This window comes from Rhinatrema bivittatum, chromosome 10, assembly GCF_901001135.1.
Source record: "Rhinatrema bivittatum chromosome 10, aRhiBiv1.1, whole genome shotgun sequence".
NCBI lineage: Eukaryota > Metazoa > Chordata > Amphibia > Gymnophiona > Rhinatrematidae > Rhinatrema > Rhinatrema bivittatum.
Window position 1 is genome coordinate 96,835,928 of NC_042624.1, and position 23,414 is coordinate 96,859,341.

Sequence of the window (23,414 nt, forward strand, 5' to 3'; positions counted from 1 at the left end):
TGGACCAGATAGCTTTACCTCAGTGACCAGTCACAATGAGGGTACCATCAACTTCTCCTGTTCAAGATATCAGATTTGTTCCAGTAAGGAGTCGTCCCACTTACCTTCACTCCTCGGGAGCTCTCATAAAAGAGAGGTCACTCTAGTGGTGCCTTGGTCTCATTCCCTTTGTGTGGAGGAATCCAGTCTCAGACTGTAGTGACTGTAGAGAAGAATGTGGCAGAAGGTGACACAACAGATGTGTCCCCCTCCCCTCTTCCTGATGACAGACACATCTCCAACAGAAGGGTTAGAGAATGTCAGGTTTGGACCTATGGGTCCTAGTTTGGATCCATCCTCCTCTTCTTGGGTGGAATTTTTCCAGGGCTTGCAGACTTATCTGCAGGGGCATCCAGTGGAGGTGAAGCAACCTATTAAGGGTTCACATAATTGGGGTTTCCACTCGTCAGCCACTGTGGGCAAGCACCGCGGGGAAGTTGTTCATGGGGATGAGGATCATGATATGTCGGATGACTCTGATAGGGACTTGAATTTCTCCCCTCTGGAAGAGGGAGAAATTCTACCTGATTTAGAACTGCATCAGACTTTGCTCTGTTTTTTTCACAAAGATAAGTTGCCTTAGTATGCACTGTTACCAAGCAAACCACCATTCCAGTGGAAGCAGGGGCAGCTCTTAAAGATACTTAGAATAGGAGGATTGAGGCCATCCTCAGTGAATTAGCAGATTGCTTCTTGCTGCTGCCTGGTGGCTCTAGCTGGTTTGCATCTTTCTCAGGAGATACAAAGTGTGGGGTCAGATGGTGCATCTGTGATGGAACTTGGGACAGCATTCTTAGCCAGTGTAGACTGTGACTTGGTGCAGACGACTACTAGAGGAGTGGCTTCTCTGATCACAGCTAGACGCCTGTTGTGGCTGCAAAATTGATCGGCAGACACTATTTTCTAAGTCCAGTCTCACAAGGTTACCCTTTAAGGGTTCTCGTTTATTCGGCAGTGAGTTAGAGAAAATGGCACACAGCTGGGGAGAATCCAAAGTTTCTTGTTTACCGGAGGACAAGAAGATGGCATTGCATTCTTTTGGGGTGAAGGGCCGCTCCAGGGTTTCCCATCAGTTTTGTCCTTACAGAGGAGTATCTACTCAAATTCTCATCCCTTCAGAAGATCAGTCCTTTCGGCCTAGAAGGCCTCAAGGATGCAAGCTCCAGGACCAGAGTATCTCAATCACAGTGAAGGTGTGAGGGCTGACCTACTGGTTCAGGAGATAGTCAGCCGTCTATCTCTCTTTCATCAGAGGTGGGTCCGGATTACGATGGACCAGTAAGTCCTGGAAGTGGTGAAGGATGGCTGTGCTCTGGAATTTCACCAAATTTGATTTGAAGGCTGTAATTCCTTTTCCTAGATCACAAGAAAATAGGGGGTGCTATTCCATGTATTTTGTTGTTCCCAAGAAAGAGGAGAGATCTTTTGGGCCCATCCTGGATCTCAAGGGACTCCATCAACATTTGCATGAGACTCATTTCTGAATGGAAACTATATGTTCCATAACAATGGCAGTACAAACTGGAATTTCTTACGACTCTCAACCTGACAGAGGCATAATTACGTATTCCCATTTGCCAGGAACATAGTTTCCTGCGCTTTCATGTTTTGGGATGTCGTCATCAATTTCAAGCCCTGCCTTTCGGGCTGGATACTATACCCAGGACCTTCTCCAAGGTCATGGTGATAGTAGTGGCGTCTCTGCACGAGGAGGGCATTCTAGTCCATCCGTGTCTGGACGACTGGTTGATTTGAGGCAAAAGTGCAGAACAGAGTCACTTGGCTTCTCGCAAGGTGATCTCCTTGCTTTAGGAACTAGGCTGGGTAGTGAACTTGGCCAAGAGCAGTTTACAGCCATCTCATACGCTAGAGTATCTTGGTGTGCGATTCGATATAGAGAAGGACAGAGCATTTCTGCCAGAGTCGCATCCAGAAATTAATTACTCAAGTTCAGCACTGAGAAGGACTATTCGCTCAATGGTGTGGTCTTATCTGCAAGTCCTGGGGTCGATGGCAGCTATGATAGACGTGCTTAAAATCATGAGAGGTCTAGAACAGGTACATGTGAATCGGTTATTTACTCTTTCGCATAATAGAAAGACTAGGGGCACTCCATGAAGTTAGCATGTGGCACATTTAAAACTAATCGGAGAAAATTCTTTTTTACTCAACGCACAATTAAACTCTGGAATTTGTTGCCAGAGGATGTGGTTAGTGCAGTTAGTATAGCTGTGTTTGAAAAAGGATTGGATAAATTCTTGGAGGAGAAGTCCATTACCTGCTATTAATTAAGTTGGCTTAGAAAATAGCCACTACTATTACTAGCAACGGTAACATGGAATAGACTTAGTTTTTGGGTACTTGCCAGGTTCTTATGGCCTGGATTGACCACTGTTGGAAACAGGATGCTGGGCTTGATGGACCCTTGGTCTGACCCACTATGGCATGTTCTTAAGTTCTTACGTTGGATGTTGTCCCTGGGATGATGGCACACATGCGGTCCTTCAGCACACGTTGCTCTTCCGGTGGAATCCGCAGTAATGGGAGTAGACGGTGAGACTCCACTTGCTATTAGAGATGAGTTTCCATTTGCAGTGGTGATACAAGTGAATCATCTCAGGAAGGGGTTTTCCTTGGAGACACCAAACTGGTTAGTGCTCACGACAGATACGAGCCTTCTGGGTTGGGGCGGGGGGGGGGGGGGTGGCTCACTGACTCATTGACAAGTGTTGGTGTTGCAAGGTCACTGGAATGCAGAGAAGCAGCATTGGACTGTCAGTCAGTTGAAAGCACTTGCGGTTCACCAAGCACCTGGAAGCTTTAGTGATGAGAATGTCAGACAATGCCATTACGATGGCACATAATCATTCAAGGAGGAACCAGAAGCCAACTGGTCATCGGTGGAGGTAGATGCGCTCATGGTTTGGGCAGAGCAACACCACCAGGGCATAACCACCTCCCACGTTGCCAGGAAGGACATCCCAGGAGAGTGGGAGTTGGCAGATAAAGCCTTCCAACTCATATCCGCCCGTATCTGGATTTGCTGGCTACCTCAAGCAATGCAAAGGTGCCATGGTTCTTCAGTTGCAAAAGGGATCCGAGAGTGCTAGGTATCGATGCTATTCTGATCTGACCACGGAGCAGGGTGTTGTATGCCTTCCCACCATGGCCAATGATAGGCAGGGTCATTCGGAAGATTGGCCCCAGAGGCCCTGGTATGCGATCTTCAGAGACTACTGGTGGACACTTCTCTCGGACTGCCACTCAGGAAGGATCTATTGCATCAGGGGCCCCATACTGCACGGCAAACAGGGCTGGTTTTCTCTTACAGTTTGGCCTTTGAGAGGACTCAGTTGCTGAAGCATGATTATTATTCTGCAGTGATTTCCACTTTGCTCCGGGCCAGGAAATTTTCTACATTTCTAGCTTATGTTAGATTTTGGAGATTGTTCGAGAGCTGGTATGAAGAGCGGAGGTTCTCATCCTCTCAAAGTTGAAATTCCACTGATACTGGAATTTTTACAGGAAGGTTTGCTTAAAGCCTGGCCCTTAACACTCTGAAGGTGCAGGTAGGAGCTCACTTGTTATAGGAAGGGGGGCGAGACAGTGGTGGAACATTCTTCCTATCCAGATGTTTCTAGGTTTTTGAAGGAAAAAGCATCTATGTCCTCCCTTGCGGCTACTGGTGCCTTTTTGGGACCTTAATCTGGTCTTGAGTTTTTTGGCGGGTCCTGCTTATCAGCCACTGCATGGTCTCTCTCTGAGGCTGCTCAACTTTGAAAACAGTTTTTCTCGTAGCAGCCTGTTCAGTGCGACAGGTCTCTGAGCTGCAAGCTCTTTCTTGCTGTGAGCCATTTCTACGAATGACTCCGAGAGCAGTACAGCTTAGAACTGTTCCTTCCTTTTTGCCGAAAGTGGTTTCAGAGTTTCATTTGAATCAAACTATTTCCCTGCCCATCCTGGACAGGGATAGAGATGAGCGTGATTTTCATCTAATGCATGCCTTGAATGTCAGGTAGCATCTGATGTAGTATTTGAAGATTACTAAATCTTTCCGGAAGTTTGATCGTCTTCATGCTCCACAGTGGAGGTAAACAGGGTGAACCAGCGACACGGGCAACTATAGCCCGTTGAATAGAAGTCATAACAGCCACTTATGTGGATGCTGATATCCCATTGCCTAGACAGGTTAGAGCACATTCCACTAGAGTTCAGGCGGTATCATGGGCAGAGCTTTGTTTTTTGTCTCCTGTCGAGATTTACCGAGCAATGATGTAGTCCTCCTTTCATACTTTCTCCAAGCTTGGATGTTCGGGTCCAGGAGGATACCGCTTTCACACGTGTGGTGTTGATAGGACCACGGGCAGCCTCCTACCCTTTCGAGAGTAGCTTTGGTGAATCCCATTGGTGTGGATTGGTCTGCCTGAGTGGTGAGGAAGGAGAAATTACTACTTACCTGATAATTTCCTTTCCTCTAAGAAATGCAGGCTAATCCACAATCCGCTTTGGGCTACCTACTTGCTTTTAGGTTGTCCCTTAGATGCAGATAATGAAGAGTGTTATTTCTGTTAATCCGTTTGAAGGACTGGTAAGTGACATAACCAGCCCCAAATATTTAGTACATGTTAACTCTTTTGGCTGAGCTCAGTGTTCCCAATTGGTTGGAAGCATGAGTGGTTGACTATTAATAGTCAAGTTCATGTGTAATCCGTTTGTCCACAGTTTGGCTTTTCCAGAAATACTGGTGGGCTGATGTTGGGGCAGGCTATATGTCATTGACATCAGAGAGTCAATTTTACTCTGTCTCTGTCTGCTGATAGGATTGCATAACCCACTGGTGTGGATTGACCTACCTTCCTTAGAGAAAAGGAAATTATCAGCCTTGTTTGGCTAACAGTAGCCCTGCTTGTCTACAGAGAAAATAGTTGCTTACCTGTAAAGTGTTCTCTGTAGACAGCAGGACAATCCCACCTCTTCCTTATAGACTGAGAGGACTTGGGAGGAGGCAGCTGTATGAAAACACCCATGCATGCTCTAAAAGACTTGAGCTGTGAGAGAGAACATTTTATGTTGGCATTGTAGGATAATGTCACCCCACATGTCTGGCTGAATTGTCCTAATTTGCTTTTTGTTCAATTTTGCTTTTTGTTGAAAGAGGCCTGCTTCCTGTGCATTGATACCTTGGAGGTATTGACCGCCTCTATTTTCTTACCTGTTCCGCCTTTCCTCTAGGGTATATATATGTTTAGACCAGTGGTTCCCAACCCTGTCCTGGGGATCTACCAGCCAGTCGTGTTTTCAGGATATCCACAATTAATATTCATGAGAGAAAATTTGCATGTTATGGAGGCAGTGCATGTAAATTTTCTCTCATGCATATTCATTGTGGATATCCTGAAAACCTGACTGGCTGAGGGGTCCCCAGGACAGGTTAGGAACCATTGGTTTAGACCTTTAAATCTGTCCTCATATGCTTTATAACAAAGGCCATTGATTAGTTTAATTTACTGTATATTCAATTTACTGTATATTCTTGTGAAGATATCTCCTGAACTGTACACAATATTCCAAACGATGCTCACCGGGGACTTAGGAGTAATATCGCCTCCTTTTTTTTTATGCTGACCATTCCAATCCCTATGCACCCAAATGTCTTTTGAGCTTTGCCATCATATTTTCTACCTATTTGGCCACCTCAAGATCATTAGTTATAATTACTTCCAGATTTCACTCTTGGTTCATGCTCACGAAAGGTGTTCATTCCCTATACTGTACCACTCCATTGGGGTTTTACAGCCCAAATAAATGACCCACTACAATGCCACTTTGGTTGTCTACCCTATTGGTATCATCTACAAAAAGACAAAACTTTCTTGATAATCCTTCCATAATATCGCTTTCAAAAATATTGAAAAGAACTGGTTCAAGGATTGATGCCTGAGGCACAACTCTAGTAATACCCCTGTCTTCAGCATGAACTCCATTTACCAGTACCTTTTGTTGCCTCCCACTCAACCAGTTACTAACCCAGTCAGTTTATTTATAAGTCCGCTATAGGGAACTGTGTCAAATGCCTTACTAAAATCCAAGCACATTATATCTAGCGTTCTCTCTTGATATGCAGTACTGGTCACCCATTCAAATAAATGTATCAGATTTATCTAACAAGACCTACCTCTGATAAAACCATACTGCCTTGGATCTTGTAATTCATTAGATTCCAGAAATTGCACATCCTCTGTTTTATCATTGATTTCATTAATTTACTCACCTCAGAGGTTAGAGCGGCCTATAATTTCCAGTCACATCTTTACTTTGACTTTTGTAAAGAATAATCACATCCACCTGTCTCCAGTCCTCTGGAATTATTTCTGACTCTTAAAGAAGTTTTTAAAAGGTCAGCCAAGGAACTGCCAAAACTTGTCTGTTACCTTTAATACCCTTGAATGTGTCACATCTGGCCTTGTTGCTTTATCTGTTTAGTTAGTGCCTCACTAACAGTCTTTTGAAAATTCTTTGAGGTTTGCTTCACTTCCAATCCTATTTGTGTTCCTTTTCTGTAATCCTATTCTTGGCCTTTCCTCAGTGAATATCAAACAAATATATTTAAGCAATTCGACTTTTTCCTTGTCAGCCTCCACTTATTCCTCCCCTTCATCTCTGAATCACAATGCCACTTTTACACTTACTCCTATCACCAACCTATCTTTAAAAAAAAAAATGTCTTATTCACTGCTACCACCCATTTTACTGTATTTGTCTTCCATTTTCATCCTTGTTCTCCTAACTAATTTCCCAGCTTCTCTTAGCTTTTCTAGATATTGTCACCTGTCTTCCTATTTCTGTGATCTTATGAATGCTAACCTTGTTTTTCCTTACCTTTTCAGCAGCTACTTTAGAAAACCATAGCGTCCTTGTTTTTCCTCTTCCCTTTATTTACATTCCTAACAAAAAGGTTAGTTTCCCTTACAAAATATAAATACTATTTAAGTGGCAAACTTGGTCACATCAGTGAATGAGGGTGTAAAGCTTATACACTCAGACAAAACCGAAGTGTCCTGTGCAGCATGATAGTTAGAGCAATTATGGGAAATACTAAAATAACTGAAAATTTAGAATATTTCCAGCAAAAGAGGAGCACTTCTTACCTGCACTTGCAGACTGCACTGCCTTAGAAGTTCCATTGTGGAACATCCACAGGGATATTTTAGAATCTGTATGCAGCAGCTGAAGTGAAACTGGTAGAGCTGATTAAGAGTCAGAGATATCTACGCCTTGGCAGTCAAGATTGACTAAAGGACAGAAGAGCAGGCAGCTTGGAAAATGAAACTGGATAGAATCAGTTGTGTTATGATCAATCCTGTGTGCCTGGTGAAGAGAAGAGCATGAAGCAATTAAAAATGAAACCAGCCACAACTTAAATAGCCTTGTGTGTCCAGGAGAGGAAAAACTACAGTGAAGTTGGAATCTGGTAAAAGTACAGGAAAATTACAACAAGCAGTATAGCCATTACAGTCCCATATGTGAAACCAAGAGAAAAGAATGGGAATGCACAACCTAGATCAACAATGTAAGGCTTTGCTGAACATAAAGAAAAATAAAGTAATACAAAACCTATGAGCCCAAGGAATCAGCAAGCCAGTCGGTGTGCCCTATTGTAAATGGGCCACCTGGTCTTATCATTCATGCACAAAGGGCTAACAACGATACTCTATGCAAAAGTTTTCAATTTTTTTAAAGGGTTTTTTTTTTTTACGCAAATAAAATTAGATAGAAATCAACTGTCTAAATCGAAATTAATATAATGCCCAACAACGGCCATGGTTTCACGAACAACGCTTCTTCAGGAACTACTTCATTAAAACTTTGAACAAATTTCAAAATGAATAGACTGAATAAATCAAAAGATAACACTAATTAGTCATGAGTAAGGAAAACAAATCGATGCCACCTTCTTGAACGGACATGCAGGTCTCAATGAAGAGAATACAGAACAAGACAAAAGCACTTTTAAATAGTGTCTTAAAGAGATTTGATGTTACGGCATCTGTGACATACATCAACGCAAACAGCTGTCAAAATTCACCTCTAATGATAGGAAACTGGCGTAAGGGCATCAAGATCCTCATCCACGCAGGGTCTGCTATCAGTGTCACCTGTAATAACGAAAGTCAACATCCGCAAAAAATCAGCAAGAAAATAGCAAAAAGTGATTCAACCCAAAAATACAGTAAAATCCATTTCTAAATTTAAGCCATGTGATGCAGCAGTATTTAATTTGTAAATCCATTGCTGTTCCAGATGAAGTATATCAAAACTGACTCCTATCCAATTTGGTCAAGGTTTGATCAAGCACATAAAATCTAAGGTCCTGAAAAGAATGGCTCAGTTCATCACAGTATGCTGCTAATGGAGCATTTGAACAATGTAAGGAGATGTTTGAACAGTGTTTGATCCTAGTCCTGATCTCCTTTTGGTTTTACAAGTATAACATTTGCCACAAGGGCATTGTATAAGGTAAATCACCCCAATAGATGAACAACTGATGTGATATTTCGAGGATATTGTCTGGTTAGTTGATGTCATATAAATCTATTATTTATGTGGCATCAACTAACCAGGCAATATCCTCGAAATATCACATCAGTTGTAAATAGAAGTTTCAATGCAAACTTCTATTGCATTGAAACATTGCACACTGTATAGTTGCCACATGGTTAATGATAACCAGCAGAGTTAGCAAATTCACCAGGGGACGGTTGTTTAGTAAAGTCAGACAGAACCAAAGAATCTCTCACATTCACTCCCCATGTGTACGTGAACCGCAGAGATTCCTTGAAAACTGAATGAAGTTGTAAAATGTGCCAATTGTTGAGTATTGAAGTTCGGATTGCTCGGGTACCCACAGAGACCGGAACAATGCAAGTAATGCGTGCTTGACTGTCATCTGTAGACCAAGGGAGAAATAGCCACTGTCTGTGGCTACATTTGGCACATAGGTAAGTTTTCCTAACACATCACATGATATCCTCGAGTTAGAAAACAATTACACAGTGCTTTCGCCTGAGTCTGATATTCAAAAACAGAAGAACAGAGCCTCCAAAGTCCAAAATATTGACAAGTTGGTAAACTCTCTTTCAAAATTCATGGGTGGACACTAGTGAAATGTAAGAGTATTAGAGGTCACAGGTTTTTAGTACAGGGAAGTTGCAAACCCCCTCTCGGTTTTTGAAATCATGATGTCCAAAAAAGAGATTTCCTATTCTTGAAAAACAGCAGAACTCTTAAATGACAATTTCCTAGCGTGTAGCAGATGGACTCAGGACCAATGGGTATAGTGTACTCCTGATAGCAGTTGGAGACTGATCAGATTTCAATCTGACGTCAGTCCTAGTACATATACCCCTGCAGGAAGTGCAGCTCTTCAGTATTCTCCTCGAAAAGCATTGTGGATATATGTATGACTGAATAATTGAATAACTTTATAACTTGGATAACAATTAATTTTAACCAGTTGAATTGGTTATAGCTGGAGACCGCCAGTGCCCTCAACCGAGAAACGTCGACACCCCGTAGGATGGGTGTCCTAGCTGAAGGAAAGCATGGCTTACCTGTGAATCATTCGCTCTCGGGGATGTCACCCGAGAATTCCGTGGGTGGGATGCTGAGTCCATCTGTCTACTCTAAGGAAAGTAATTTCTCCATTTCCTAGCGTGTAACAGATGGATTCAGGAACAATGGGATGTAACGTTTCCATGTAATTACATGTCTGGTGAGGGTAAGTATTTAACCCCGTGCTTAGAAAGCACCCTTATATAAATTTTCTAAATCAGGTGCCATGGTGGCCCCCCATGGCAGTGCCACAAATTTGTTGGTGGTAATAATGGTCAAAGGCAAAAACGTTTTGGTGGGTGCAATCTCCAGTAAATATGAGAAGATCAGTAGGTATTTTCTGGGGATGCAGGCAGCGTTCTAAAATCTCTGGATTCTTGTTGAGGAATAATGGTGTAAAGCACTTCCATGTCGTGAGTAACTAAAGAAAGACCAGACATGTCAATATGTAGCTGATCCAGGAACAAAATCATATCTTGTTAGTACCTGATGTATGATGGTAAAAGTGAAACAAAAGGAGCCAAAAAATGATTAAAAAAGTGAATCTTTTCCTTGGTCAATCGATCTCTTATGAATTTTAGGCAGCACATAAGATAGGAACTTTTGGATATGATTTTCAAAGGAAGGTTGCCTCCTTAGTGGTCAGAGAGCCAATTTTTAAGGCTGATGATACAAGACTCAATTTCGATTTTTAACGCACCAGTGGGATCTTAACTTAATGGTTGGTAAAAATGGATGTCATTTAGATGACTGTACTTCAGAGATCAGGTTAGACTAAACTGAAGGCTGCACTGAAGGAGCATTAGGTCTATTTTTTTAGTAACGAAAATTTTCATATACAGTACGAATGAATGAATATGCATTACAACATACATGATAAAGCTTCAACGATGCAAAGGTCTGAGATGAAAAAGCAGTTAATCCATCATAAGTTTTTTCTAACAATGTAAAAATAATCCTCATGACATCATGGTTGGTTAGGAAAAGTATTATATCAGATTAACTTGTAGAGTCATTGTGGCTTCTGGATTACTGACACTTCTTATATATCCACTTAGTTTTTGAGTCTTCTATGTTTAAAAAAAAAAAAAAGTGATAGAAATTTATCCGGACAACATTTACATGAATTTTCAGATGTAGCTGATTTTAGATAGAGCTCCTAGTATTCAGCAATTCATTGGCTGCAGACTATGCCTTTTGCCACAGAATCACGGGAAATGACCCTCTTTCCACTTCTAACCTGCTGAAACTTCCAGCCATCCAGCAGCTGGCTCCATCTTGAGCAGAGCAGGCTTTAACTTCTTATGGGAATAGTGCGAGTAACTTGGTAAACTCAGTTATTTTGCAGAACCATGATCTTTATCCAGAGAGCAGAGTACCAAGAGGCTCTTCTGTAGAATGTTTGGAGCAAGAGAGAAGATTTTCAAGTACCAGAAGTGCAATCGGAGACCAAGAAAATGTAGCAGGAAGATACAGAAATAGTCCCAGTTGTGTTGGGCATCACAGGGCTAATTAAAATCTTCAAGCTCATCTTGGTACATTGCTTATACATATAACATCTTAAGAACTTCAGGCTCTCTTTGGGTCAATGCATGATTTAATAAAAGGCATTAGCAGTAAATTTGAGAGACTGAGATCATATCCAGCATACTCTGGCTTATGAGGTTCATTCCTGACGTATACGCAAAAAGTAACTAAGTTAGAGGCATTACCCCATGAGAGCTGAACTGCTCAGTGTTTGCTCTAAGGAATGGGTTAATAAGAAGTTGCCATACTGGGTCAGAGCCCAGCATCCTGTTTCCAACAGTGGCCAATCCAGAATACAGGTACCTGGCAAATACTTAAAAAGTAAATAAATCCCATGCTACTAATGCCAGGAATAAGCAGTGGCTATTTCCTAAATCGGTAGATTAAAAGCAGTTTATGGACTTCTCCATAAGAAAGGAGAATAGATGGGAGGGACTGTGTAAAGTAGGTGAGGAGACAGGAGGCATAATTGAGAAGGGAGAGGTGGTTGTAGCAGGAACAGTTAAAAAAAAATATAAAAGGCAAGAAATTAGAGGATAAATTGAGACAGAAATAACTGAACATACACAGCAAAGAAATTATTCTACTAATATATTGCTTCTTGTTTCTGTTAATATTGTTCAGTGTTAGCTGGCATGATGTTCCTACGAATGTTGGTAGATAAAAAACCTTAAATAAATAAATAAAATAAATATTTCCTATTTTAAAAAGTATCTCATTTGCAAGCAGTATTCTTCTGCCTCCTGTAGCCAGATCATAAAGGAAAACAGGCATGATGTGAAAATATTTTTGACATATTAGAATTTTGTTAGTACTTTTTGTTTTCCTTAGGATGATGAGGAGGAGGAGGAGGAGGAAGAGGAAGATGAAGATGGTGATCTCTCAAAATATAATCTTGATGCCAGTGAAGAAGAAGATGACAAAAAGAAAAAGAAACCCACCCGGAGCAGCAGATCTAAGTCACGATCTTCCCACTCCCGATCTTCATCACGTTCATCCTCTCACTCAAGTTCAAGGTCTAGGTCCAGGTAAACGGGTACAGATCAAGGGTAACACCAGGCAAAATGTCAGTATCTACTTAACTTATTTATTCATAACTTTGTTTTTTTCTTATTCAATGAATTTTTCAGTTTCGTGAGCTTCGGGAAGAACAATGTAATTGTTGCTGTGATATGTACCCTCTTTTTTTTTTTTTTTTTTTTATTAAGATTTCTGGTAGTTATGGATAATGAAAATTATTATTATTTTACCTATTGCATTTTTCAAACTTTATAAAGTAGCATTTCAGTATAACCAAACCAATGTGTTAGCAATATAAACGATTCTTACACGCTGTTAGATAATGCTATTACGTAGACCAAAGGCAAAAATTACTAATTAAATGTATTGGCTGCTAAGGTTTGGGCAGGCTGGGAATACTGGGCCCCTTCTCAAACTGTTTACAAGCCCTTTTACTGCACTCTGTCAGTGAGCCTTGCTCTGTAAGCTGCTCTCAAACAGGCCGATTCAGTAAAGTCCGCGGGAGAGCGGACGAACGCCCGCTCTCCCGGCGCGCACGATTCAGTATTCAAATTAGGTGGTGCGGTAGAAACGGGCAAAATGAGGCGCTAGGGACACTAGCGCGTCCCTAGCGCCTCCTTTTAGCCCAGAGTGGCAGCTGTCAGCGGGTTTGACAGCAGACGCTCAATTTTGCCCGCGTCTGTTCTCGAGCCCTCTGACAGCCACGGGCTCGGAAACCGGACGCCGGCAAAATTGAGCGTCCGGTTTTAGGCCCGACAGCCGCCGGCCCATTTTAAATTTTTTTTTTTTTTTAACTTTTTTTACTCTTCGGGACCTCCGACTTAATATCGCCATGATATTAAGTCGGAGGGTGCACAGAAAAGCAGTTTTTACTGCTTTTCTGTGCACTTTTCCGGTGCCGGCAAAAACTAGTGCCTACCTTCGGGTAGGCGCTAATTTCTTAAAGTAAAATGTGCGGCTTGGCTGCACATTTTACTTACTGTATCGCGCGGGCATACCTAATAGGGCCATCAACATGCATTTTCATGTTGAGGGCGCTATTAGGTGCCGCGGGTTGGACGCGCGTTTTCCTCCCCTTACTGAATAAGGGGTAAGGGAAAACGCGTGTCCAAGGGCAGGTTAACAGTGCGCTCCAACGGAGCTGTATTGTATCGGCCTGAATGAAAGTAACTAGAGGCCAGTGATCCATTAAGAGCCAGCACCCACATCTCCATTACAAATTACAACTCTGATTAATTCTAAGTAAGTTCTATATACCACCCATGTAAAAATGCCACTTTAAAAAAGGCACTTAATTTTGTTTTAGTAATCATTTTAAAATTCTGCAACGGATTTGTGGCATAATTATAGTATGAAATGTGCTTATAGTTAGTGAAATATTCTTGCTTCACAATGAAAACTGTTTGTTACAATGGTTTTCAATATCCAATTAGTATCTCACCTTCTTGACTCTTTTTGACTAAACTTAATCATTGTTATATAACTGTTTTATTTAGATACTATCTTTGTTTTGGTGTAAAGGTTGTTGCTTACCATACTTTTGAAATGCAAACCCAAGACAAACATAATGTCTTGATTTATATTCATATTTCTTTACTCACGTTGGGTATACATGTTAAACGTTTTATGATAAATGTGTTCATTTTCTCTGCCTCCTTTTAGGATTTTAAGTGCATTTATCAAGAAAATAATTTTGCTCCTCGTTCAGATAATCATAATTGGTTTCCCTGCCCAGTGTATTTGCCCTTTCTAGACCTATCTGAGGCAGTCTCTAAGACTGCTGAATTTGTTTCTATAGGAGAGATCTTTTTAGTTTGAACAGCTTCTATTTATTTTCTTTTTATTTCAGTTGGCTATTTAAAAATTAGTGTTGGGGGCAGTGAGGGCAGTTTATATGAAATGTTAAAATGGGGTAGATTTCTCTGGCAAATTTAGTATATGCAGAAAACTGAGGTCCTCTTATTTTTCTAACCTGAAAACTAAGCCAATAGCTTCTTATAATGTCAGCAGATATCCAGTAGCAGCATACAAAGCAGCCTTTATTTTTTGTTAGTGTTAGGTACCTTTTTTCTCTTTTTGAATTGCAGAAAGATGGTATGAAAGTATATTTTGCTTATGCTGACCATTTTTGCTGTTACAAATTATCAGTCAGTCATTAGATTATAAGCAAATTATATTCAGAATCAGAATACATGTATCCTATAGTGTTTTGAAGAAACTGTACAAATTGCATTTGCACTTGATCAATTTTAAAGTAAGTGTAACAAATATAAACGCTTGCAAATCATAATCTGCAATCCATCATGTCAGAAACTGTGATTTGATTGTGTTTTAGAATTCCTGACTGAGATTGCAGTTTTAGGATGGAAGTGACCATGAATCGGACAAAATTCTCTTCTTGAGAGAAGACCATATTCTTATTTTTGATAAAATGAATAGAAAATTAGTCTTGCTGAGTGGTCAAGAACCAGAAAATAAAGCACAAATCCCACCACACTGAATTTAATACTGCAATGTGCAGCTCATTCTGCCCATCTCAGATTGTTTATTTCAAAATATCAACTTGCCTGTTTTCCCCAATTCTTGCCTTTTTTTTTTTGTCCAGTATCTTTTTTTTTAGACCATTTTGGTTTTAGGAGTGTGCACTCTCACATCAGTCAGTACCCTGCATGCCATTCATGCTATGGAATTATAAAAGTTCTATTATGATATAATTAAAATGGTAGAGAAAGTAATGCTTCTTTGTTCATACGGATTTGTGATGCACATTACACCGTGTAGGATTTAATAATTTATTTAAACAATTTTATAACAAAATTAGATTTACTGATTTACAATAGAAGATCTGAATTATAAAATACAAATAAAAACTTAATTTAAATAATCAGCAACTATTAAAAGGTTATGTTTTAGATCTTAATAGGATTACATTGAATAGCATTTTTAGTAATGTTATGCCTTTTTAAGATCAATTGTACTGCTGTCAGTTGTAGTGGAAAAAAATCCCCCATGTTGTTTCAGATCCCGTTCAAGAAGCTCTTCCGGTTCCAGATCAAGATCCCGTTCCGGTTCCAGACAACATTCTAGATCTCTGGGTTCGAAATCAAGGTGAATGGGGGTAGCATTCTCTCTGCTTTAAAGAGAGAGAAATAAAAGACACTAAAATTAACAATCTCTTCCTTAAGATTTCAGGGTCACCCTTGGTGGTGGAATGGGAGTGGGAGGGAAGAAAATTGGAGCAACTGCCTTGGTCTCATATTTTGAGGATCCTGCACCACTGTCCATCAACAATTCTAGCAATCCTCTTCATAATCCCTGCCCCATGGTGCAATCTTCACTGGACAACAGGAGGAGTAGAAGAACAGTGCTTCTTACCTACAGTTGCTGGCTTCAGTCTGATGTTTGAACTGTGCAGTTCCTTGTATGTTAATGGGACTTGCCAGACCCACTTGGTTCAATTTTCAGATCAAAGCTGACAGAAGAGGCAACTGCAGGTAAGAGTTGCTGTCCAACTCTTACCTGCAAGAGGGGTTCATGCCAGGGTAGGGGAAAGATGATGCCTGCTTCTGTGAAGGGAGGAGATGCAGTGATGATTGCTGATGGGACAGTGGAGATAGGTGATTGCTGCTGGGAAGGGGTTAAATGGGAGTGGGATTTAAGAGAGAGAGATGATAGCTGAAGGGAAGCTAGGAAATGATTGGAGAAGGGAGGAGGAGAAGAGATGTTTGTATTGAGGGGGAAGGGAGACACCGATGGATGGAAGTGGGAATGGCACATTAACTTTTGCCTTGGGCCCTGCAACCCCCTGGGTTTGCCCTATAAGATTCTTGGGAACCCTAAAATAATACTTGCTGTAATTTAATGCAACTAGTGTTAAAACATTTTTTTCCATCAACAAGCAGGCTGAATTAGCCATTACATAGGGGTGACTTCATTCTGCAAGCTTGTAGCTCTGCTGAGCATGGGCATTGCCTCGTGAGCTTCTTCGGTCATTTCTTTGTCCTAGTTGAAACAAGGCCATGTACTTCATCTCTCCTTTTGTTCTTCAAACTTTCATTTTTACTACAATAATCTTATTCTACTTTGCTTCGCTGCTTCCGTATCCACACAAACAGCACTTTTAAGTGCTACCAAAACAAAAACAAAAAAAAGGAAACTTTTTTTTCTCTCAAGATGTTAGGCCACAAGAAAAAGTGTACAACAGGGAGTAAGTTCAAAAAAATGCCCATGCGGAAAAGTGACGTCTCTCACAGATGGCCACAAGTTATTCTCAGTGCCAGGAAATCTTCGAATAATAACCAGCATTAAGAAATTTAAGAAAGAACTGAAAACTTGGCTATTTGATAATGCCTACTTTCTGACTGGTATAACTAATTCCCCCTCACTCTGATAATCAACTGTGTCCTGCACACTACCCCATACTCTCCTCCCCCCAATAACAATTACAAATGCATCTTAATGTCTGTCTTTGAAATTTGAAGTATATCCTTAGATTTGGAATGTTTATATGTATGCCTGCCCTTTAACCTCATCCTTTGTGAGTGTTAAACCTGTACACCGTTATGATCTAGTGATTCTCACATGGAATGACGGAATATAAAACACTCAAATAAATAAATGTTGCCGCTGTCTGGGACCAGACAACAACCAAAAAAAGTGTGAAGCCTGTAGAGGGGTGTCCCCGTGCACACACACTGCTTCAGGGCCATGCACATGGAAGAACTGCAAAATCTCTTAAGGAGTAGCAGTAGATCTTCCTCCTGCAGTGCAGCAGGAGCCATTCCAAAATTCCCGTATCCACAAGGGCTGGGGCTGCAGGATTAAGTTCAGCTTCCCAGATGCCATTGACTCATAAGATGCCCTACCCGTGTCGAAGAAGCATAATCAATTTTCATAAGGTGCATCGGTAAAGGTGGTATTGAGCCATCCCTGTTTGGCATTGCTTCATTCCAGCAGAGTGCTTCAAAGCATCGGAAGTCCAATGCATCCACCTGTACTACACCAAAGCATATGATGCATTGACTCATTTGAAGAATGGAGCCCTGACTCACCCAAAGCCCTCGACACACCTGATGCATAGTACCCTGACATAATACATTGGTACACCCTACGGTGCATGATGCACCGATGCAAGTCATGCCTACACATTCGATGCATCTCAGTTCTGAAATGGTCATGTCGTCTTCATAATATGTTCCCATGTACCTGAGGAGGCCACAATGTATTTGACTCATATTGCACTCCAGATGTCCTGGTTCTTTTTCAAGTGTACAGCCCAAAAGGAGTTTACAATCCGCTACGTTACCCATAGATTACTCATCACCTTCTTGGAACCAGAGAGGATTAACCACCCAAGGTATTCAGAGAAGGAGTAAGAGAACCCTTTCCTTTTCCATCGGTTAGATGGCTAACACTGCCAAGGTTGGTAGCTAAAGGTCTTTGATTACAAACACCAGAATCCTATCTGTTCAATAGCATCACTGTCTTTAAATCCAATACCTATTATAATGCAGAAACCAAATCCAGTTTGAGAAGATGTTCCTCCAATAACCCCAGGCCAAAGGACACAGCAGGTTGCAGGTTTAGTGAAAAATTTCTGTACCTATCTAGCAAATGAGACAGATGGAACACTCCAACCTCTTTTTGACTCTTGCTTTGGCAGTTTCTCAGACTGAAGTCCAAAACTCACCTTTAGGTGTGATTTAATTATCAGAACCTCATGTTAGAGGATTTTCATCAACACACTCAGTTGCAGCAGAGCATACTCATTCAGAGCAATAGACCAGACCACTCCTCTGAAACCTCAACCACAGGAATGTCCTCTTCCCCCCATCTTCGTCATTAGAATCCTGGCTGAGTAAACGCCTTCCTCTAGGATCGTATGAGGAGTCCACTGGAATACAGTCTGATCCTCTACCAGATCTTTCAGAGCATTCTTCCCTCCCAGAAGATCTCACTTATTTGAAATTTATTAAACAGTTGGCAGCAGCACTGGGTATTTATTCCGGGAAGACAAAGACCCATGATCCAAACTTCTTGGTCTATTAAAGATTCTGGATACATCAGAAGAACCTGCTGCCCTACCAGTTCATAACATATTTAAGGCATTTCTCTTAAAATTATGGGAAACGCATATATCTTGCCTCCCTACATCTAGAAAGCTGGATCTCAAAGATTCAAGTTCAGTACACTCTGGGATTCAGCATGATACATCTTCCACATCAGGCAGTCGTAGTGGAATCAGCTATGAAGAAAACAAAGTACAAGTATTTATTCCAGTTCCCTACCAGGGAAAGATCATAAACTCTTAGACAATTTTGGCAGAAGAACATTCCAGAGTGCAGTGCTCTCCACACACATTGCCATTCATCAGTTCTACATGGTACAATACATTCATGATTATCTCCAGAAGCCAAAGCCATACCTATCTCCTTCTGAACAAAATACGTTCCCTCAGCCATTTTGGGATGCTGAGGAAGCAGTACAACACCTACTCCACTCTCTGAGCACGTTGCATGGTGTGGTTAAGAGCCGAGGACATCCCATGCCAGAAATGGTATTAAAAGTTGATGATTCAGAGGATATAAATCTCAGTGAACCTCAAAGATGTACTAGGACAAATTGACAAACTAAATAACAAATCACCTAGATCAGATGGTATATATCCCAGAGTGCTGAAAGAACTAAGAAATGAAATTGTGGACCTGCTATTGGAAATTTGTAAACTATCATTAATATAGTCTATGGTATTTGAAGACTGGAGGGTTGACAGTATAATGCCAATTTTTAAAAAGATATCAAGAGGTGATCCAGGAAACTGCATACCAGTAAGTCTGCTGTATGTGCCAGGCAAAATGGTAGAAACTATCAGAAACAACAAAATTGCTGAACATATAAATAGGCTTAGTTTAATGGGGCAAAGCCAACATGGATTTAACCAATGGAAACTGCCTCACCAGATTTACATTTTTTTAAGGGTGTAAATAAACATGTGGATAAGGGTAAGCCAGTTGATATTGTGTATCTAGATTTCCAGAAAGCACTTGACACAAGTCCCTCATGAGAGACGTCTTAGGAAATTAAAATGTCATGGGATAGGGGGCAGTGTCCTAAAGTGCATTGTCAATTGGTTAAAAGATAGAAAACAGAGAGTAGGGCTAAATGGTAAATTTTCCCAATGGAGAAAGGTGAATAGTAGAGTGCTCAAAGGATCTGTTCCAGGGCCACTGCTTTTTAATATATTTGTAAATTACTTGGAAATGAGAACAATTGAGATGATCAAATTTGCTGATGACCCAAAATTATTCTAAGTTGTTAAATCACAAGAGAATTGTGAGAAATTGCAAGAGGACCTTGCAAAACTGGGAGGCTGGGCATGAATATGACAAATAAAATTTAATGTGGACAAGTGCAAAGTGACACACTTAGGGAAGAGTAACCAAATTATAGCTACACAATGCAAGTTCCACATTATAAGTCACCATTCAGGAAAAGAATCTAGGCATTGTTGATATGTTGAAATCTTCTGCTCCGTGTTTAGCAGCAGCCAGAAAGCAAATAGAATGCTAGGGATTATATTAGGCAAGGAATGGAGAATAAAACAGAAAATATCATAATTGCTCTGTGTTGCTTCATGGTAAGACCTCATCTTGAGCATTATGTGCAGAATTAGAAAAGGCACAGAGTAGGTGACCAAAATTATAAAGGGGATGGAACAATTCCACTATGAGGAAAAGCAAAAAAGGTTAGGACTCTTCAGCTTGGAGAAGAGATGACTGAGGAGAGATATGATAGTTTTATAAAATGAGTGGAGTGGAACAAGAAAACATTAATTAGTTGTTTACTCTTTTTTGAAAAGTATAAAGACTAGGGGGCACACAATGACCTTACTAGAATAATACATTTAAAACTGATGAGAATATTTTTTACTCTGTGCATAATTAAGATCTGGAATTGGGTGCCAGAAGATGTGATGAAAGTTATTAGTATAGCTACATTTAAAAACAGTTTGGACAGGTACCTGGAGGAAAAATCCATAAACCATTAATAAGATGAAATTGCAGATATCCATTGCTTATTCTTGGGATAAGCAGCTTGGAATCTGTCTACCCCTTGGGATCCTGCCAGGTACTTGTGACATGAATTGGCCACTATTAGAAACAGGATACTGGACTTGATGGACCCTTGGTCTCTCCCAGTATGGCAAGTCTTATATTCATGAAAAACTTGTTGACCTCCCCTCCTTGGAAGACCACCTATTTGGAGAGAATGTCCAAGAAGTGATCTTGCAGATAAGACCAAAATGTGGTGGGTCCAATTTCTCTTCCTGGCGCCAGAATATCCTGCTCTAACACTACATCCTTACTATCCTTACAAATGAATATGCTTTCACAGTCGGCAGTATTGACTTTTTCAGCAGTACCTGCTCAACTTTTTCCACCCTCTTCCGGCAACAGCGTCATAGACCACAACTTCCAGCCAACCCTAGACAAAAGAAATGCAGTCAGCCAAAAGCGACCCAGTAGGCCCAGCCTAAGCAAGGGCCCAGTTTTTTATACCATTGTCCAATCCCCAATCTTCCCTTTTGGTTGCTGGACAAAGTCGTCATTTCCTGGACAAGTGGCATTTAATATCCAAAGATTCGGATCCTCTGCATCATGCAGCATGGATATCTGTTGCATTTTTCCCCAACCGCTATGCCTTCCACTCTGCTGCCCAGACCGGATCCCTCTCATCTTCCTCAGATTCAGCTGGAGGTATACTGTTTTCTACAATACCGGGCGATGGCGTTACTTCCTGCATCGTATATTTTCTTACCCCAAAGAAGTCGGGGGGGATTATGACTGATCCTGGACCTGTAACTCCTCAACAAGCATATTCTCAAGGAGAAATTCAAAATAAACTCTCTCAGCATGATTATCTCCCATTCATTCAACTTGGCAAATGGATGTGTGCCCTGGATCTCAAGGACACTTATACTCCTATTTTAGTCCACCCAGCCAATTGGCATTTCCTAAAGTTCCAAGTGGATATGTCCCATCACAATACAAAGTCCTTTGCATAGAGAGAGGAATATCGAGTAAGAAAAGGGAAGTGATTATCCCCTTGTACAGATCCTTGGTGATGCCACACCTGGAGTACTGTGTTCAGTTCTGGAGACCATATCTACAAAGAGACAAGGACAAGATGGAAGCGGTACAGAGAAGGGCGACCAGGAAGGTGGAGGGTCTCCATAAGATGACATACGAGGAGAGATTGAAGAATCTAAATATGTACTCCCTGGAGGAAAGGAGGAGCAGGGGTGATATGATTCAGACTTTCAGATACTTGAAAAACTTTAATGATCCAAAGACATCGACAAACCTTTTCCGTCAGAAAAAAATCAGCAGAACCAGAGGTCACGAGCTGAGGCTCCAGGGAGGAAGACTAAGAACCAATGTCAGGAAGTATTTCTTCACGGAAAGGGTGGTGGATGCCTGGAATGCCCTTCCGGAGGAAGTGGTGAAGTCTAAAACTGTGAACGACTTCAAAGGGGCGAGGGATAAACACTGTGGATCCATCAAGTCTAGAGGGCGTGAATAAAATGGAGGCATTCAAACACTGCACGGAGCGGCAGTAGCCACAGCGGCATTCAAACACTGCACGGAGCGACAGTAGCCACAGTGGCATTCACGGAGCGGGATGCCAGTGGCCAGTAGTTGGTGTTCCACCTTCACGGAGCGGAAGGATGGAGGGCTGCTATTTCCAAAAATAAATAAATAAAACAAAAAATAAAAACAGGGGTGGGTAAGAGTATGGGGCAAGGGGGTGGCCTGCTTGTTACAGCGGTTGCTACCCCCAGTTGAGATGGATGTCACTTGGATGCAGATTCAAAGCTGATCTCTAAATTGGGTGGAGGGGAATTAGGGCTGGAGGGTACTGGAAGCCAATAGTAACAGGTGGGAGAGAGCAAAAGGGAAAAAAATGGATAAAGTGCGTAGCTTGCTGGGCAGACTTGATGGGCTATTTGGTCTTCTTCTGCCGTCATTTCTATGTTCCTATGTTTCTTTCATTTGGCCACTTCTCGGCCCCAGAGCCTTTACCAAATGCCTTGCAATATTAGCAGTGCACTTTCATCACCAGGGTATTCAGATTTTTCCTTATCTAGACAACTAGCTGATTGCAGTAAATTTTCAAGAGGCTGTCTTCTATTCTTTAGACATGGTCATGTGTCTTCAGAGAAAAGGGTTTCTCATAGACTTTGAGAAGTCCAACCTGGAACCCACACCAAACCTTCAGTTCATAGGAGCCCATATAGAGTCCCTGCTTCAAAAGGCATTCCTGCCCAACGAACAGAGATCAAACATGATCTTGCTCATTCAAGGACATCTTACCAATCTCAGAACCTTTGCCTGGTACTGCTCAGTCATATGGCGGTGGCCATCCACATAGTTCCTCTAACTTATCACATATGTTATCTCCAGTAAGGTCTGTGATCTGATAGGTACAGCTCACTCAATCACTGCCTTCAGTAGTATGAATCACAATGCCAGTGGCAAGGGACTTGCAGTGGTAAATTGCATCCATACCTACTCCGGGATGAAGCTCTGCTCTGTTTGTGTTCTCAGCTAGACCTCAGAACTTGTAATCCATTGGATTCCAGAAACTTCACTAGCCACTATTTTAGCAGCGATTCTATTAATTTGCTCACCACAGAGGAGGTCAGACTAGCCAGTCTGTAGTTCCCAGCCTCTTCCTTACTTCCACTTTTATCTGCCCCTCTCTAGACTCTAAAGAAGCATTGAAAAGGTCAGCCAGCAGAGCTGCCAGGACTTCTCCAAGTTCCCTCAATGCCCTTGGATGTATCCTATCTGGCACCATTGCCTTATCTACTTTTAAGTTTAGTTAGCGCCTCACAAATACACTTTTCTGAAATTCAAGTTTACCTCACTTCCTGTCTTATTTGTATTTGTTTTGTGTGGTCCTGCTCCTGTCCTTCTACAGTGAATACCGAAAAATAAATATTTGTTAAGCAAGTTTGCTTTTTCCTCAACTCCTATGTATTCCTCCCCTTCACTTCTCACAAGGCTACTTTTGTACTTCCTTTTATCATTAACATGTCATACAAAAACAAAATCTTGTCACCCCCTCCTTTTACCGTGTTTGCTATTTTCTTCTATTTTGAATTTTTGCATTCCTGACTACTTTCCTAGCTTCTCTTATCTTTTTCAGATATT

At 41.3% G+C, this 23,414-nt stretch overlaps 1 protein-coding gene across 5 annotated transcripts in view; it reads left to right on the plus strand.

Annotated features, from left to right (window-relative positions):
* Nucleotides 1-23,414, plus strand: part of ZRANB2 (zinc finger RANBP2-type containing 2) — a 69,568-nt gene that overhangs the window by 24,511 nt on the left and 21,643 nt on the right. For 2 of the 5 annotated variants that reach the window (XM_029618897.1, XM_029618895.1), the window contains 2 exons: nucleotides 12,010-12,206; nucleotides 15,220-15,306. In XM_029618897.1, coding sequence (XP_029474757.1) covers nucleotides 12,010-12,206; nucleotides 15,220-15,306 — 284 coding nt within the window. Of the gene's footprint in view, nucleotides 1-12,009; nucleotides 12,245-15,219; nucleotides 15,307-23,414 lie in introns of those variants that run through there. The other 3 variants (XM_029618898.1, XM_029618899.1, XM_029618896.1) reach the window with 3 other exon arrangements.